Consider the following 14,908-nt stretch of genomic DNA (forward strand, 5'->3'; position numbering starts at 1 on the left):
AAACGAGCCCAGCGGGGCTTGGTATACTCCTCTCCCAGCGCATCCCAGTGGGCAACACGAACTTCCATGAATTTCCGAAAAGCCTCAAAGTCCGCTCCTCGCCTAGTCACCTCGCTCAAAGCTTCCAGGTGATCCTTCATTCCTTCATTCCAAGCCTCAATTTTCTTCCTTGCATTCATTGTACCGGATTCTCGATAGTATCTTGCTCTCGAGCACCTCAAAAGGCGCATGTCCTTCTGACGCAAGTTACCATCAGTACCATCTTCTGCACGCTTCGGTGCTGCGATGGTTATGATATGTGTGTTTCCGGGGTCCGCGCCAACGACAAAGTCGTTCCCCTGCACTTTCTGCACCGCAGGACCCGCCTTCTTCGTTTCCTCATGCTTCGCCGCGCCAACCATAAAGGCGTTATCCTGCACCTCCTGCATCACAGGATCCGCCTCCTTCTCATCTTCATGCTTCGCCGCGCCAACGACAAGATCGTCATCCTGCACCTCCTGCGCCACAGGACCAGCCTCCTCCTTTTCTTCATCCTTCGTGACGGGCGCAGCCGAGGGCGGAACTGGCCGATCTTTCTTCAACCACCGATAGTGTACATACAATGCTACTCCATCGGTTTCAATCACCCCAGTGAACAACTTTTGCTTGCTCGTTTTGAGACGTTTGAAATTGAAGGTGTTCTTCCAGTAGGTTTCCCGGTTTTCACCGGTGAAGTCCTCCCTGCTAACATCGAACTCCGGACTGTTCTCCCTCATGATGCCGTAGAGGACGCCGGAATCGATACTCACAAAGTGTGACTTGATGTTGCATAACGGAACGACGTTGAAGCGCTTCCCCATTCGGACAGCCTTCCGTCTCTCCTACTCTTCATTTGTCTCTTCACTCAGCTTCATTTCCGCCTTGCGTTCGAGTTCACAGTCCAGAAACACGAAATATCGCAGGATGAAGCGATAGTATCTTTCCTTATCTTTTTTCAACTCTGATATCTTGTCTGTTGGATACGCCAACCCCAGTACCGCACGGTGCTCTTGTACAGCCGCACGGATTACAGAAGCTTAATTCGTGCACGCGTTTGATGCCTTCTTGTCGACAAATTCGACCTCATCTTCATGCCTGCGATCGTTCGTGATGCCGTTGATCATCGCCCCTTTCCCATTGCGCGAGATGCCCGGGTAGAGTGCAAACACGGCGCGTATCATGAAACGTTCGAGGTTCGTTGTCAAATGGTTCTTCAGGTTCGTGAGGTACTTCATCGCCCCATAGCTGTAAATATCCCGGTCACCCTTGTACCGAGTACCGTTGAAGCTGTAAAAGGGATGTTTTTTCGTGGAGGCCATGGACTAGCCCATTTTCCTTCCGCGATTCCTCTGTACCAAGTATCAGCTGACCTATACACGTCTTATCGAAAAACTCGTCCGGAATCTCGACCGTTTCCATGTGCATCACATCACGATACATCTCCCTCACCAAATGCATCAGTCCTGACGACGCCTTGACAATACTCTTGGTGTACGAGTCGACACGTTTTACGATAGCGTCTCGCAACAATTCCCTGTGGGGATCCTTGATATGTCCAAGAAGGAAGGTTTTCACCACCTTCTCGTTGTACAGTCGTCTTTCTTGCCGCCTTCGACGTAGGGCCTCTCCCTTTCGGTTCTTCTTCTATTCCTTTTCTCCTGGACTCGGCACTGTTTTTTGTTTTTTCTGGCAGCCTGCGACCCTGGGCCTCCAGGATCGTGGACATGCTTTTCCATAGCTTTCCTTTTTGTTTTTTTTTTGAAGAAGAACGCTCTTTGAACCCTTCTGTTATATACTGCAAAAAAACACTAGACTAGAGTTGTTTGAAGTTTGAAACAAAAACGAACTGAAAGGCTGTACTTTGCAATGACCTCAACGAAAATACAACTTTTAGAACAGAGCTACACGAATGAGATCGAGATCGCGTCTCTCTTCAACGACGGCACGCACATCGTGTCAGTTAACTGCGCGATCTCCCAAGCGCGCTCGCTATGCGCAATGCGTGCACCGCGCGAGACGCTACTCGGATCGATGAAGGACACGTGTTCGACGCCGCATTGGCACATGCGCGTTAGCATCGCACTGGAGCTGAAATAAAGTATCATAGACCGGAAACTCACGTGGAACGATCTCTTGCTATAAGCTATGTCGCTCGTGCACATCGCAGTACGGACCTGACATACATGGAGATGTAGGGGCCTGGCACGATACCCCTCGACGCTTCTATCAAAAGCGTAGTCGCGGTAGCATCTTACGCTTGTGCGGGTAAGGTATGCATCACACCAGCTTGGAAGGGTTTCGTTCGGTTTATTGATCGTAAATAAAGTAGGCACAGTCGTATAACCAAGTATGAATATACGTTTATTCTCTATCCTTGTTATGCATGCAGCGCAGACGCTGGAATAAGGAACTGACCTGAATTTTGCTTCTATCCTGCGTTATGTTCCGGAACTGATGGCACTTCAAGTCATTTCCATGCTACCGTCATTGTCCAAGTTATGGTGCCCGCTACTCTCCCGGATCCGGTGATCTCCGCAGAGGTAAAGCACACACATGTACCGTCCATACCTGCCATGACGTTTGAGCCTTGCGTCTCGCCTGGCACCATGGAGGCACCAGCACCACAGCGCCCCGTACGCGCTAGATCGCAACGAGTCTCTCGCGAAGCGCATTTTGCTGACACACCGGGGTTTCGATGGATCACGGATCCAAGTGCAGATCCCTCATGTGGCATGGAGGCATGGTCCATGCATGCAGAGGAGTTATCCGTATGTCGTTGCGATTTGTGCGCTTCCACACAGGTGGCCCCAAGTATCGAACAGAAGCGTATGCAGAACGCTGCAGCACTGTCGTTGACAAGTATCGCTACAATATGGGGCCTTTAAAACCGTCAGGTACGCTGGCTTGTTTGCGTTTCTGTCGGACGAAGGTTGGTGACTTGGTTGTTAAAGAGGCAGCATGGCGTGAGCAGAGGCCGCGGTACTCGCGCAGGCACCATGACCTTCGGTTGGAGCCATAGGTGTGGGTCAGCGTCCCGAAAAGCGATCTGAAGAACAACGTCTGTGTTATGGGTCGAAAGCGGCTGCTTTTGTACACCACTGGGCGCAGCAAATAACGACACTTTAAGAACGATGCTCGCATCTCTGCAACGGACCCGGTTTGAGGCGACTGCCCCTGCAGGCACACGATTCGCCACGCGGTTGCGCTTCTGATCGATGTTGTGCTCGATGAGCGTGGTCACGCATTGCGACCGGTAAATAAGAGTATCTTTCCTTACGTTCAAGACTGGCATGCAACCGCGTTTGTGCTCACTAAATGTCTTATTCCAGAACCTAGTTGCACCTGTCGGAACAAGCATTTCGTTCAGTTGCTGGGGTGCGGCTGGTGCATCATTGTGGTTTGCAACGCGCTCTAGAAAGACGCGCTTCCGGTGCGCACTGCCGAGTGCCCGGCGGGTAGCGAACGAACGCAGCGTCTCTTATGAGTGACGAGAATCCGTGCGTAGCGCTGCTCGTTCCTCTCCGGACTGGAACGCTGGTGTCAAAGGCGGTGACTCGCAGACGGGAATCTAGTGCTCGTCGCAGGAACCGTTGTGGCACTAGACCGCACAGCTCCCATGACGCTGCTATACGCAAACACGCTGAAGGAGTCAGACGACGTTCCCTATGTCAAATTTTGCACCAGGACGCGTCCAGATGTTGCCACTACCGCATGTAGATTTCGAGCTCGTTAAAAAAAGAACCTTCTGGCCCTGCCAGCTTGGCGGATAGATCCCATTGCCAGATGCGTTCACCCGAATCCAAGCGAATGGACGCGGCCATCGAAAAATGCATCACGTGATCGCACATCTCGACAGGTGAGCCACCTACCTATGCAGGCATTAGAAAATGCATCAAATAACGGTACTGATCGACAGGTGAGCAACCCACCCGCGCCTGCATCAGTATACGCATCACGTCATCACACACGGTACCGGAGGTGAACCTTCGGCGCGGTTAAGATTCCGCTCAGGTATTCCAGGCGAGACAGACGGGTACTCTAGCGAGATCGCTGTCAAAATCCTCAAGAACCGGACAGGGGGCATTATCATCCGAGCGCGGGTATCAGCGACTCACGAGAGCGCGCCATCTGCATCCACCTCATCCGGCCACAAGTCATAGCCGAAATTGATATAGTCTTCCGCGTATAGTCGCTGGATGCGCTTTGCTAGGTCCTCACTAACGTACGCCCGCAGCTTGGCATTCGCGGATCGCGCATGTGCGGCCTGCTGACGATGCGCTGCGGCTCGTGCGTCTTGATCCTGGACCCAGCGGCGTCCGTCCTCGTCGAACATATCGATAAAAAGTTGTCTCAACGCGCTGCGATTCTCAACTTTCACGACGTAATCATACAATTGACGGGGTATAAAACGAAAAAGACAAAACCCCGACTGAGGTCGCCAGTGCTCATCGACCCAGTCCCAGTTTTTCCGATACCGACGTGCAACGTCTTCCAAGATGCTTACAAAATGCTCAAACGATGTTACAGGTTGCCGCTGCAGTGGACGACGCCAAAGTTCCCTCTGGCCAACAATTTTATCCAAGTACGCTGATAGGAGGCGTGATAGAGGGTGTCGCACCACAGCAGCGTACCTCCAGTCCGGGTGCGTCAGAGCATAATGAACCTGGTCGTCTGAGAGTGACCCCAGCTGCAGCAGGAAGCGTTTGCTGACGGGATGAATATACGAGAAATTCTGCGCATCCGTCGGATTGAGCTCAACGTTCAGCTGCTTGCGCAGGGCGAACGCCCGCAGGTTCGTGCACGCAGCCTTCGGAATACTACAGAGCAAGCGTTTCTCTTTCGGAAAAACAATGACCCCAACGTAGCTGAGTTTCTGCTCCACTCGCCACTCTGGCTTCAGTTTGAGGCTGATGTTGTGCTTTCCGTTCACAAGACGTTCCGCTGCCGACGGAGTTGCGGGCCCTATCGATCCCTGTCCGATAGTTGTGTCCGTTCTCTTTGGGAGCTGCTCAGATGAGAGTGGGCCCCACAGCGCGGAGCGTGAAGCAATGTTGAACGCCGTTGACGCCACAGCCAGGCACCACAAAATGAAAAGCACTGTCAGCACCTGTCGCCAGCTCAGCCTCGAAGACATAAACAAACGTATACCCATTCGGCGACTGCGTACTAGCGAAACCCAGCTCATACTATAGTCGCTGGTCCCAGCTAGCGAGGTTTCCCTTCCAACCGTTCAACGCCGACGGAGCGTTTCAAAGGAGAAATAGACAATTTTGGTGGCGCTGCTGACAACTGCGCGCTGGCTCCGTGCCCTCAGTCGGTGGCCTGCGCAGCAGCGGGTGCTGTTCGATCGCGCTGCGATGGTGGCGGCGAGGCGGCGTCTGCCGCAGGCTGCAACGTTTGCCGTGGATGCATCCGGCTAACGTGCCAGAGCGGGTGACTGACGAGGTTTTTGTTGCTCACCAAGGAATATCGGTAAAAGTGACAGGGATCCGCTTTGTGTGTGACAGATGACAGTGATTCGTGGAGAAGCTGGGTTGCTTCCTCAAGTGCTTCGATAGGCCGGATCAGCCGCACCGCTTTTCGGATCGGGGTACAGAACTGCACTCCGTAAATTGGTCGTGTGGGTGTCAAGTCAGTCTGGGGTACGTTTCGTTGTAAGATCAATGGGCTTAAGCAGGTTGTCTTTGGGTGTGGACATACGATTGGAAACAAGGGAAAGCGTTTCAATCTACACGCAGACGCTTCTGTGTGCTTCTCAGTAGTCAGAGCCGTGTTTCGCTGAGGTGTAGCAGCTAGATCGATCGAGCGTTGCTTCGGATACCGAGCGTGCGTCCAGATGCTTGCCGGAGTCCTGGATACGACGCCGCTGCTGCCGATGCCGCGGTTGCTCCCTACACTCGTATCAGATAGAAAAAATGGAACACGGAGCTAGACGCTCTTTTCCCGCATTTCGATTTCGTTTCGGGACTTTTTTTAGGCTTACCCTCCCGGAATTCGAATTGCCGCACTAAAGATTGTAGAGTCGTAGATGGTTTCGGGATTCTCGGTCGTGGCGATTGAGAGGATCGCTGAACGCTGTACTGCTGGTATTTGTGACGTCACCGGAATCAAGATGATTCGCTATGCACTCGAAGACGGATTCGTAAAATAACCGACATCATTATCCAGTGCTTACGGACGAGCCCCCGCTCTTCTATTCTTCTTACGTATCGCATGGTAAAACCTCTTATTCTTCAAGTTGTCGATATTTCGTTTTCAAGGCAACCCATGGGTGCAGCAACTCGTGCCACGGGATTGAGGCGGACATGCACTCCAACTCGTCCCTTGAAGACGTCTTCTCCACATGACCATGCCGGCATTTCACTGAACTTTTCTCGCTAAATGATCGATTTCGTTCAAACCAGAAATGCATCTCCGGTTCAGGCCACCGACGAAGCGGCATGCAACAGCAGCATGGTACCTCTGAGATAATACGCTGCCGAGACACCGCCATCACTTTTGTAAACATGGAAGAGACTTCTAGAATCGAAATTTAGCCATCGCATCGATCGCTTCCAGTTCAGATTGCTTCTGCTTCTTGCATAAGAGCGGCGTCGACAGATAGAAATTTCTCGACATGATCTCCAGCTTGGATTGCCCTTTTGGTAATTGTTTCACCATGGAAAACGCTGCGTTTCAAGAATGGTCTATCGAACAGAGCAGTGTGCGCTTGTGCATGTAGTGAACAGCGTACTCGCCGCGAGATCGCCCAGAAGAAGCACATGATCCGAAGGGCATCATACCGTGCTCAAAAGTGAGATGCGCATCGAGGCGGGCCTTCTGTATGCGTCAAGGGCAGGTATCGAGCGATGATGCAAGCGTTCACGCCCCACATGTTGGTTCTCGGAGTTCGGCATACAGCGGATACATAGGAGCATGTGACCATATTCAAGTATCGCTGCCGCGAAACGCGCACCGAAGCTGTATACAAAGAAAATTCGTAGACCGCAACTTCCACCTGGGCATGATATGTGTCGGCAACCGCCGCAAGCAGCGAAACGGCCGGGACAGGAAAGATCAGCTTACGTAAAGCCGGAGATAACAGAGAGGCAAAGAAAATAGTCACAAAACCTGTCCAGAAAGGCTGGCGTTGATGGCAATGAGAACAGCGTCCCAAAACTGTATTGTGTACGCCCGTAATCGTGGACTCGTTCCATGGTAGTCTTCTGGGGATGTAGCGACGACAGCAGCGTCAAAGAAATGTCGCACCGCTTCACGCGCAATGTCCGACGATCATGAGAGGTAAATGAATATCCACTCGCAGACGCCTCCCAGTCTTTCTCGACCGGCCTGCTTCTGTCGGTTTCAGCATCTCCCTATACATTTCGACGCTGAAAGGCTGTCCAGCAAAGTTGGCTCGCGTCTGCTCCGCGGGTCTCTTCTTCAGCACCGCGCATCTTCGGATACTGATAGCAGCGATAAGGTCTCGGCTCACAGACTCCATGCGTTTCTTGCCGCCGCCTGTACACGGCAATGCGAATAGGCCTCGAACTTTCGCCCTCCTTCCCATTTGCTCTTCCGTCAACGCTCCGTACTTTCTTACATCCTCGGGGATCCGCTGACGCTTTTCCATCTCGACCCTCTGAAGTGTACACATCAGCTCGTGGTACACGTAGGACGTTCGGAACTCATCTGTAGGTATCGTGACGAAACGCCGTGCGCTCTCCTTGTACGCTCGTGTCGACGGAGCTGGCGTAGTCCCTTTTTTCGACGCCCAGCGCTCTGCCCCGTATGCAACACGAGCCTTTGACTCTCGTCCTCTTTGAGGGCGTTCAGCTCGTTGGAAAAGTTGGCGAATGCACGCTGCTTCCCACAAAAGAAGCTGATACGCAGACGAGCCCAACGGGGCTTTGTGTACTCTTTCCACAGCGCCTCGTACTGAGAAACGCGAACTTTCACGAATTCCCGAAAAGCTCGAACGTCCGCCCGACGGCTCGTCACCTGGCTGATCGCTGCTAGGTGTTCTTTGACTCCTGAGTTCCACTTCTCACTCTGTATCCTTGGATTCCTTACCCAGACTCTCGGTAGCACCCAGCGCTTGAGAACCTCAAAAGACACATGCCTTTCTGACGTAAGTTACCTTCAATGCCGTTTCCCCCGCGTTCGAGTGCTGCGATGGTCACGGTATCCGTGTTCTCGGGGTCCGCGCCAACGACAAAATCGTTGCTCTGCACCTGCTGTGCCGCAGGGCCCGCCTCCTTTTCTCCACGCTTCGTCAAAATCGACAACAAAAACGGAATAGGACGATCCGCCTTCAACTGCCGATCGTGCACATACATGGCTACTCCATCGGTTTCGATGACGCCTGTGAATACCTTTTGCTTGCTCGCATGGAAACGTTTGAAATCGAAGATATTCATCCAGTATGTCTCCCGATTTTCGGCGTTGAACTCTATGTTCCTTACATCGGACTCTGGACAGACCTCCTTCATGATGCCGTCAACGGCTGTGGAGTCGATAGTCACGAAATGTGATCTGATGTTGCACATTGGAACCACGTTGAAGCGCGTCCCCAGAAGCGCCGCCTTCCCTCTCTCTTACTCTTCATTTCTCCCTCACCCAGCTCCTTTTCGGCCTTGCGTTCGAGTTCTCAGTCCAAAAACACGAAATAGCGCAGGATGAGGTGATAGTATCTTTCCTTATCTTTTTTCGTATGTGCAACCTTTTTGCTGGGTTGACAAGCCCCAAGACTGCACGGTGCTCTTGTAGAGCAGCACGGATTCCAGAAGCTTCGTTGTTTCTCCTGCGTGATGTCTTCTTGTCGACGAATTCGATCTCATCTTCACGCTGGCGATGGTTCGTGACGTCATTGATGAAGGCCCGTATCCATCTACTAGACAGGTCCGGGTAGAGTGCAAACACGGCGCGTATCATGGAGCGTTCGATGCTCATGGTCAAGTGGTTCTTCAGGTTCGTGAAGGACTTTTTCGCATCGTAGGTGTAAATATCCGCCTCAGCCTCGTACCGTCTACAGCTGAAGCGATATTCGGCGTAATTCTAGTGGAGAACGTGCACTCGCTCGTCTCTCCTCGTCGTTCTCCCTGTTCCAAGCATCAGGTTGCTGATATATATCATATGGAAAAATTCCTCCGGAATCTCGACTATTTCCATGTGCGTCAGGTCGTCGTGCATCTCGTTCACCAAATGGATTCGTTCTGACGAGGCCTTTATATTACTCATGGAGCACGAGTCGACACGGTTTCTGATGGCCTCTCGCAACTTTTCCTTTTACGGATCCATGACATGTTTAAGAAGGTAGGCTTTCGCCACCGTCCAGTCGTACTGTTGTCTTTCCCGCAGCCTTTTCTGCGTGGGGCCTCCTGCCTTTGCTTCCTTGTCCTCTACTGTTCCTCTAGACTCGGCACTGCTTTTTGTCTTTTCCGGCAGCTGGCAACAGCGGTCCTTAAGGATCCTCTATTTGCATCCCCATAACTTTTTTTATTTTTGAAAACGAACGCACTTTGAACGGATCTGATATGAACCGCGAAAAATCACTTGAATAAACTGAACTGAGGCTTGAAACACGATTGGATTGAAAGCGCACACTTTGCTATGACTTCAATGCAAATACAACTTGTACTTTAGAGCAACAAGCTAATGATCAGAATTGCATTTCTCTTCAACTGCGAGATACGAATCGTGTCTCATTCCTGCCAGATTTAGAGGTGCGCGGATCGACCGGGCTTTAGAAAAAAGAACAGATACGAACCACTAGCTAGGAAACACAAGTTCTTTGGCAATCTACGGTAAACGTTTCAAGGGGAAAAGGTGTCCACATTGTCGGAAGTTTACCTTCTACGCGGAAAGTGCCGCAAGCCGGACGAGTCTGCACGTCTTGCGCTTCATGCTCCCTCCAGTGTTGGGTGGTGTTGTAAGATATGAGCTGCTCTTGTGCAATCCGGTTTATTCTGGAATTCGGAGCAGGTATGCTGCGTCTGCGTGTTGCCCTGCTCGCAGGATTATCCGAGTGTATCGCTTCGCGCTGTCGCAGACACTGGGTCTGTATGCCGAGTTTCCAGACTCCTAGAATGATTATGTACTCAGACCCCGTGATGGGTAAACGAAGTCTCGAGACGATGCCCTAAGTGGTATGGCAAAGCCATTTTGTAACCGTGATGTTCGGCATCAGCGGTATAGGCGCTGATGTAGGTGTTCGTAGCAGATACTCTGCGAACGATAGAACGTACAAACCGGCCAATACATCCGAGAGGAGGTAATGGAACCTGGAGTCATGGTGCAGCAGTATGATGGACGCTTTCCCGAAAGCCATTATCCAATGATCCTGCAATCTAGAATCCTTGGTCAATGGAATGGTTCTGTCATCACCGTTAAGGATGCGCAGCCGGGGATCCTGGTCGTCGATGTTGCCTTGTTGTCCCGCAAACTTCATTGCCGAAGATCTGGTACTAAAGTATATAATTATGTCCATAAAGGATCCAGGTATCCCACATCGCCAAGGCGCTCTGGGCCGCGATCTCCCCGGCGCCGCCTTGGGCGCAGCAGAGCGCAGCGTCTGACGGACCGGGAGCATTAGCACTGGACGCGAAAGTTTAGGATTAGGATTGACGCCCGCAAGAGTACCTAGATCGTTTTTGTGCGTTGCATCCAAAGGCTAGCTATTCAAAGACTTGCGAGTATGGGCTTTGTCTCGGGACGTGCGCACAACGGCCGTGCGCTTTCCGGAAGCACGAAGCCAAATGACACAACGTGCTCTTGCTGTAGGGTCAGTGCCCTCTGGCGAGCAGGTCCAGGCCACAGACTTGCGAGGCGCAGTGCTATCGAGCGCGCGCTGCCACGGCCAGGAGTAGCTAGGCCTAGAGCCCGTTCAAAGGGAGCAGCACTTGAGGTGCAACTGCGCACTCCAGGTAGAGCGCCGTCACCCAGCGAGACCTTGGAACCTGACTCGAGTGTCTCGGAAAGGAACCGAGACGCCGGCGCGCTCCCAGCGCTAGACGAAACACAGCGTCAGGCTGCTTACCGGAAGCTGCGCGATCCTTGGTTCTATCCAAAAGGTACGCTGATGCGCACTTTCGGCTGGGCTTCTGTTCCGTCCATATGGGAAACACTTGCCGAAGCGTACAGCGAGATCACGGCTCTCATCGACGAGCATAATCCATACCGCCAGAAGATAAGCTGGACGTATGCGGAGGTTCACGAGGAAATCCGAGAGTTGGCTGCAGGTCTTCGCCACCACGGCCTAACGAACCTGCAACCGGGAGACATCGTTGCACTTTTCAGTGAGAATAGCGCACGCTGGCTCATAACCGATCAGGCGCTCATGTGGAATGGTGCGGCGTCGGCAGTGCGCGGGACTGCTGCACCGCTCGATGAACTCGCCTATATTCTCGAGCACAGTGATGCTTGCGGGCTTGTCGTTGATACGCCCACCGTATTGGAAAAACTCATTCGAAACGAACAGGCCACTCGCTGCCTGGCGAAACAGGTGCGATTTATCATGGTATTATGGAATAGAAAAGGTGCAATCGCGGAACCTATTCGTTCAGCGGTCGGGTCGGTTCCAATCTATACCTACGAGGAGGTCACGGAGACCGGGCGAGCGAAAGTGCGAGATGCCCTGAACCGTACGTCGAGATCGCCCGCAGACGCTGAAATGGAGCGGGCGCTTTGGCGTCCCATCGCAGAACGTGAGATGTTAGCGACGCTGGTGTATACCTCGGGAACGACGGGCCAACCAAAGGGCGCTATGTTGACCCATCGCAACCTGCTCCACCAAATCATGGCCAATTCTTTCTCCAGGGCATGGCGACCGCTGCTACCGTCGCAGGACGCATCCGCTGGAGACGTCATGGTGAATATTCTACCCTGCTGGCACATTTTCGAAAGAATCGGAGAACTTTACGCCCTGAGCCGCGGCGTCTCCATGGTATACAGCAAATTGTTGCACTTCAAAGAGGATCTCGCACGTCACCGACCCCATCTCCTTGTTGGGGTACCACGTCTTTACGAGAGCATTTATCAGGGAATCAAGTCGCAGCTGATGAAGCAGGGTCGATTCCGACGTGCACTGATCTTTGGCCTCTTGGGCATCAGCACTCGGTTTGTGCAGTGGCGGCGGATTCGAGACGGGGCCCTTTTTGATCGCCACGTCTCGACGCTGGAGCGCATATATGCAGGACTTTGGACGTTGCTGCTGTGGCCGTTGCATATGCTCGCAAACCTCATCGCATGGCGTCAACTGCGGCGTATGGCGCTCGGCGGGCGCGTGCGTACCCTAGTGAGTGGAGGTGGCTCCCTTGCCATGTTTCTGGATGACTTTTTCGAGGCTATCGGCGTGTTGCTAATCGTGGGTTACGGGCTCACAGAGACGAGTCCGGTTCTAGCCAATCGACTTCGAGAGCACAACATTCGCGGGACGACGGGGCTAGTGGTGCCCGGCACACAAGTCAAAATCGTGGATCCTGAAACGCGTCAGACCCTGCCACCGGGTCAGACTGGTATCATCTGTGCCCGGGGAGAGCAGATTTTCCAAGGCTACTACAAGGACCCTGCGGCTACTGCGCGCGTCATTGACAGTGAAGGATACTTTGATACTGGCGACCTAGGGTTCTTTTCGCAGTACACCGGTGATCTGGTGATTGCCGGCCGACTGAAAGACGTTATCGTGTTGAACAATGGCGAGAATATCGAGCCGACGCCCATTGAAGACGCGATGCTTGGTTCCGACTATATTGATCAGGTGATGCTCGTGGGCCAGGACCAACGGGCGCTCGGTGCTTTGATCGTGCCTAACCTGGAAGCACTGGCGGTGGACGGCCTTGTCTCCGCGGAGACACGTGAGCGAATTCAGTCACTGCAGCGACAACGTGCTAGCTGCGAACGTGCGGAGGCCGCGGCGCTAGACGCTGCGCTCGCTCGCGAGGCTGCAGCCATGGAGCAGGATCCACGTCTCAGGGAAGCGCTGCAACGAGAAATCACGAGTCGGGTGGAGGCTCGGAAAAACTACCTTGCGATTGAGCGGGTGTCACGTTTCCGGATTCTATTGACTCCATTTACTGTTGACGACGGGACCCTGACGCAAACGCTCAAAGTACGACGCAATGTGGTAGCAGAGCGCTATGCTGAGCTCATTCGTGCCATGTACGAGTCTTGAGGCGTGCGCGCTGGCGCTTCAACGGAAATGTGCAGTTCTACCGCAACCGTGAGCTGCATGATCCGGTTGCGCTCTTCAGTCAGTCTGCGTGCACGAGCGCTGCTGTGCTGTTTTGGCGCACAACAGCAACCTCTTCATCGCACCTGGAGAATACTTCGTCGATGAATAGCATCTCCATGCGTGAGCGTTCTATATCAGCGCTGTAGCATTCACCGCTTTTACTGAGAAATTCGCCGGCACCCGGGCACACAGCAACGCACCGGACCTGTCATATCATGCTCTGCCCCGAGGCGTCGCTCGTCACACACACACACATCCAGGGTGTTCCTTGTCCAGGCCTCACTTGAATAGGAGAATCAGCAGCGTATTCGCCTCTTATGCCAAGGAATTGCGCATGCATGCATCGGCCAGCTCCTCGTACATGCCTTTTCGGAGCGGATCGACCATTGGGAGCTCTTCCCCGAGGATACGCGCCGCTTCCTTGTGCTGTCCGAGGTTCATGAGGTGCCGAGCTTTGGCCTCTAACGCCCACCTCGCTGTAGGTTCAAGTTCTAGCAAAGCGTCCAGGAGATCGAGTTCCTTCTCCAGATAATGACGATGATCGTGAGCTTGATTTTGCGTGTGGGATGCCTGGTCGAGTTGTCGGTGCTGCTGCAGCTGCTCCATGCACCAGTGATAGTAAAACCAAACAGACTGATCGTTCGGTTCCGTATACATGACCTGATGAAGGGCATCGAGCTCTTCCAGCCAGTCAAAGTCTTGCGGTGCTTCCTTAACCGCTATGCTGCGATAATGATAAGCCGTGTAATTACAGCTGTTTTGATCCAGGACTGTGCGCGTGATGTGCAGCAGGCGCTTCCCCGCTGCTGCGCCCGCTACAGGTGCACCGCCTTCCCCGCACGACGACGATGACGACGACAAATCGAGGCCGATGCCCTTTGTCAGCGTCAGCACTTCGACCAAGTGGCGCCACCCGAGAAAGTTGCGATCATCCAGAGCGAGCAACTGTTTGCAAAGCGCCTCTTCTCTGGCGAGGTAGACCTGAGCCAGGTCCAGCGGTACTATCCACGGTGGTCGCCACTGACAGTTTCCAAGTCCAGGTACCGCAGTGGATGTACTGTCGGGTGACAGTGGCAGTACTGCGCGTAAAAGCCACAGCCGGTGCGCCCACGTCGCGTATGACTTGGGGTTCTGCCGCAGTGCTGCCTCGGTGACGCGAAACTCGGCCTCAACTTGCTCCCGGAGCGCCGGCGGAGGCGATAAACCAGCATTTTCCGACGCTGTAGCAAGTTCCAGACGGTATCTCTCTACCAAGCAAGCTTTCCGCCGGTTCCACAGCGAGTACTCCTCCGGGTTACGTAAAAGCACGGGTTCCGAGCGCTTGAGAAAGCACTCTCGCGATAGAGCGTAACGCTGTTGCAAAACTTGCCGAGCCTCAGCACTCCATTGTTCATAACGTTGTGCCTGCTCAATCGTTTGGTTCCAGGTTCGACGGACTCCGTGCATTGACCCGCACCGTGTAGCCTGGCAAGCGCTGTTTATAAGCCTCGAGCCGCTGCTGCACACCAGCACTGGCGCTCGGCGACTCTGTACGAAGAGGTCGGTCAACTGTGCAGACGCCCACGAAAAAGATCAATTAAACGCTCATGAAACGTAAACGCGTTTGTGCTATAGACCTAGAATCCTCGACCAGAGTTGCTGGCCAAAGCACCTGCCCGTTCCTGGGACTTCAAGTCCACT

At 53.3% G+C, this 14,908-nt stretch overlaps 3 protein-coding genes across 3 annotated transcripts, besides 3 other annotated features; 1 reads left to right on the forward strand and 2 right to left on the reverse strand.

The window, feature by feature from the left end:
* Nucleotides 1–2,635: part of a sequence feature (repetitive element) that runs on past the window's edge.
* A 1,494-nt stretch (nucleotides 2,636–4,129) lies between these two features.
* CYME_CMT456C (hypothetical protein, conserved) lies at nucleotides 4,130–5,203 on the reverse strand (the record flags this gene model as incomplete). Its single annotated transcript, XM_005539369.1, has 1 exon — nucleotides 4,130–5,203. One exon carries the CDS (start codon nucleotides 5,201–5,203, stop codon nucleotides 4,130–4,132), a length of 1,074 nt encoding a protein of 357 aa, XP_005539426.1.
* A 233-nt stretch (nucleotides 5,204–5,436) lies between these two features.
* Nucleotides 5,437–6,244: a sequence feature (possible transcribed region).
* Nucleotides 5,974–9,417: a sequence feature (repetitive element).
* Nucleotides 9,418–10,693: 1,276 nt separating this feature from the next.
* CYME_CMT459C (long-chain-fatty-acid CoA ligase) lies at nucleotides 10,694–13,168 on the forward strand (the record flags this gene model as incomplete). The annotated part of the gene is made up of 1 exon (XM_005539370.1): nucleotides 10,694–13,168. One exon carries the CDS (start codon nucleotides 10,694–10,696, stop codon nucleotides 13,166–13,168), a length of 2,475 nt encoding a protein of 824 aa, XP_005539427.1.
* A 375-nt stretch (nucleotides 13,169–13,543) lies between these two features.
* Nucleotides 13,544–14,674, reverse strand: CYME_CMT460C (similar to RAB geranylgeranyl transferase alpha subunit; the record flags this gene model as incomplete). Its single annotated transcript, XM_005539371.1, has 1 exon — nucleotides 13,544–14,674. The coding sequence occupies one exon, from the start codon at nucleotides 14,672–14,674 to the stop codon at nucleotides 13,544–13,546; it is 1,131 nt and encodes a 376-aa protein (XP_005539428.1).
* Nucleotides 14,675–14,908: the final 234 nt, after the last annotated feature.

This window comes from Cyanidioschyzon merolae, chromosome 20 (assembly GCF_000091205.1).
Source record: "Cyanidioschyzon merolae strain 10D DNA, chromosome 20, complete genome".
NCBI lineage: Eukaryota > Rhodophyta > Bangiophyceae > Cyanidiales > Cyanidiaceae > Cyanidioschyzon > Cyanidioschyzon merolae.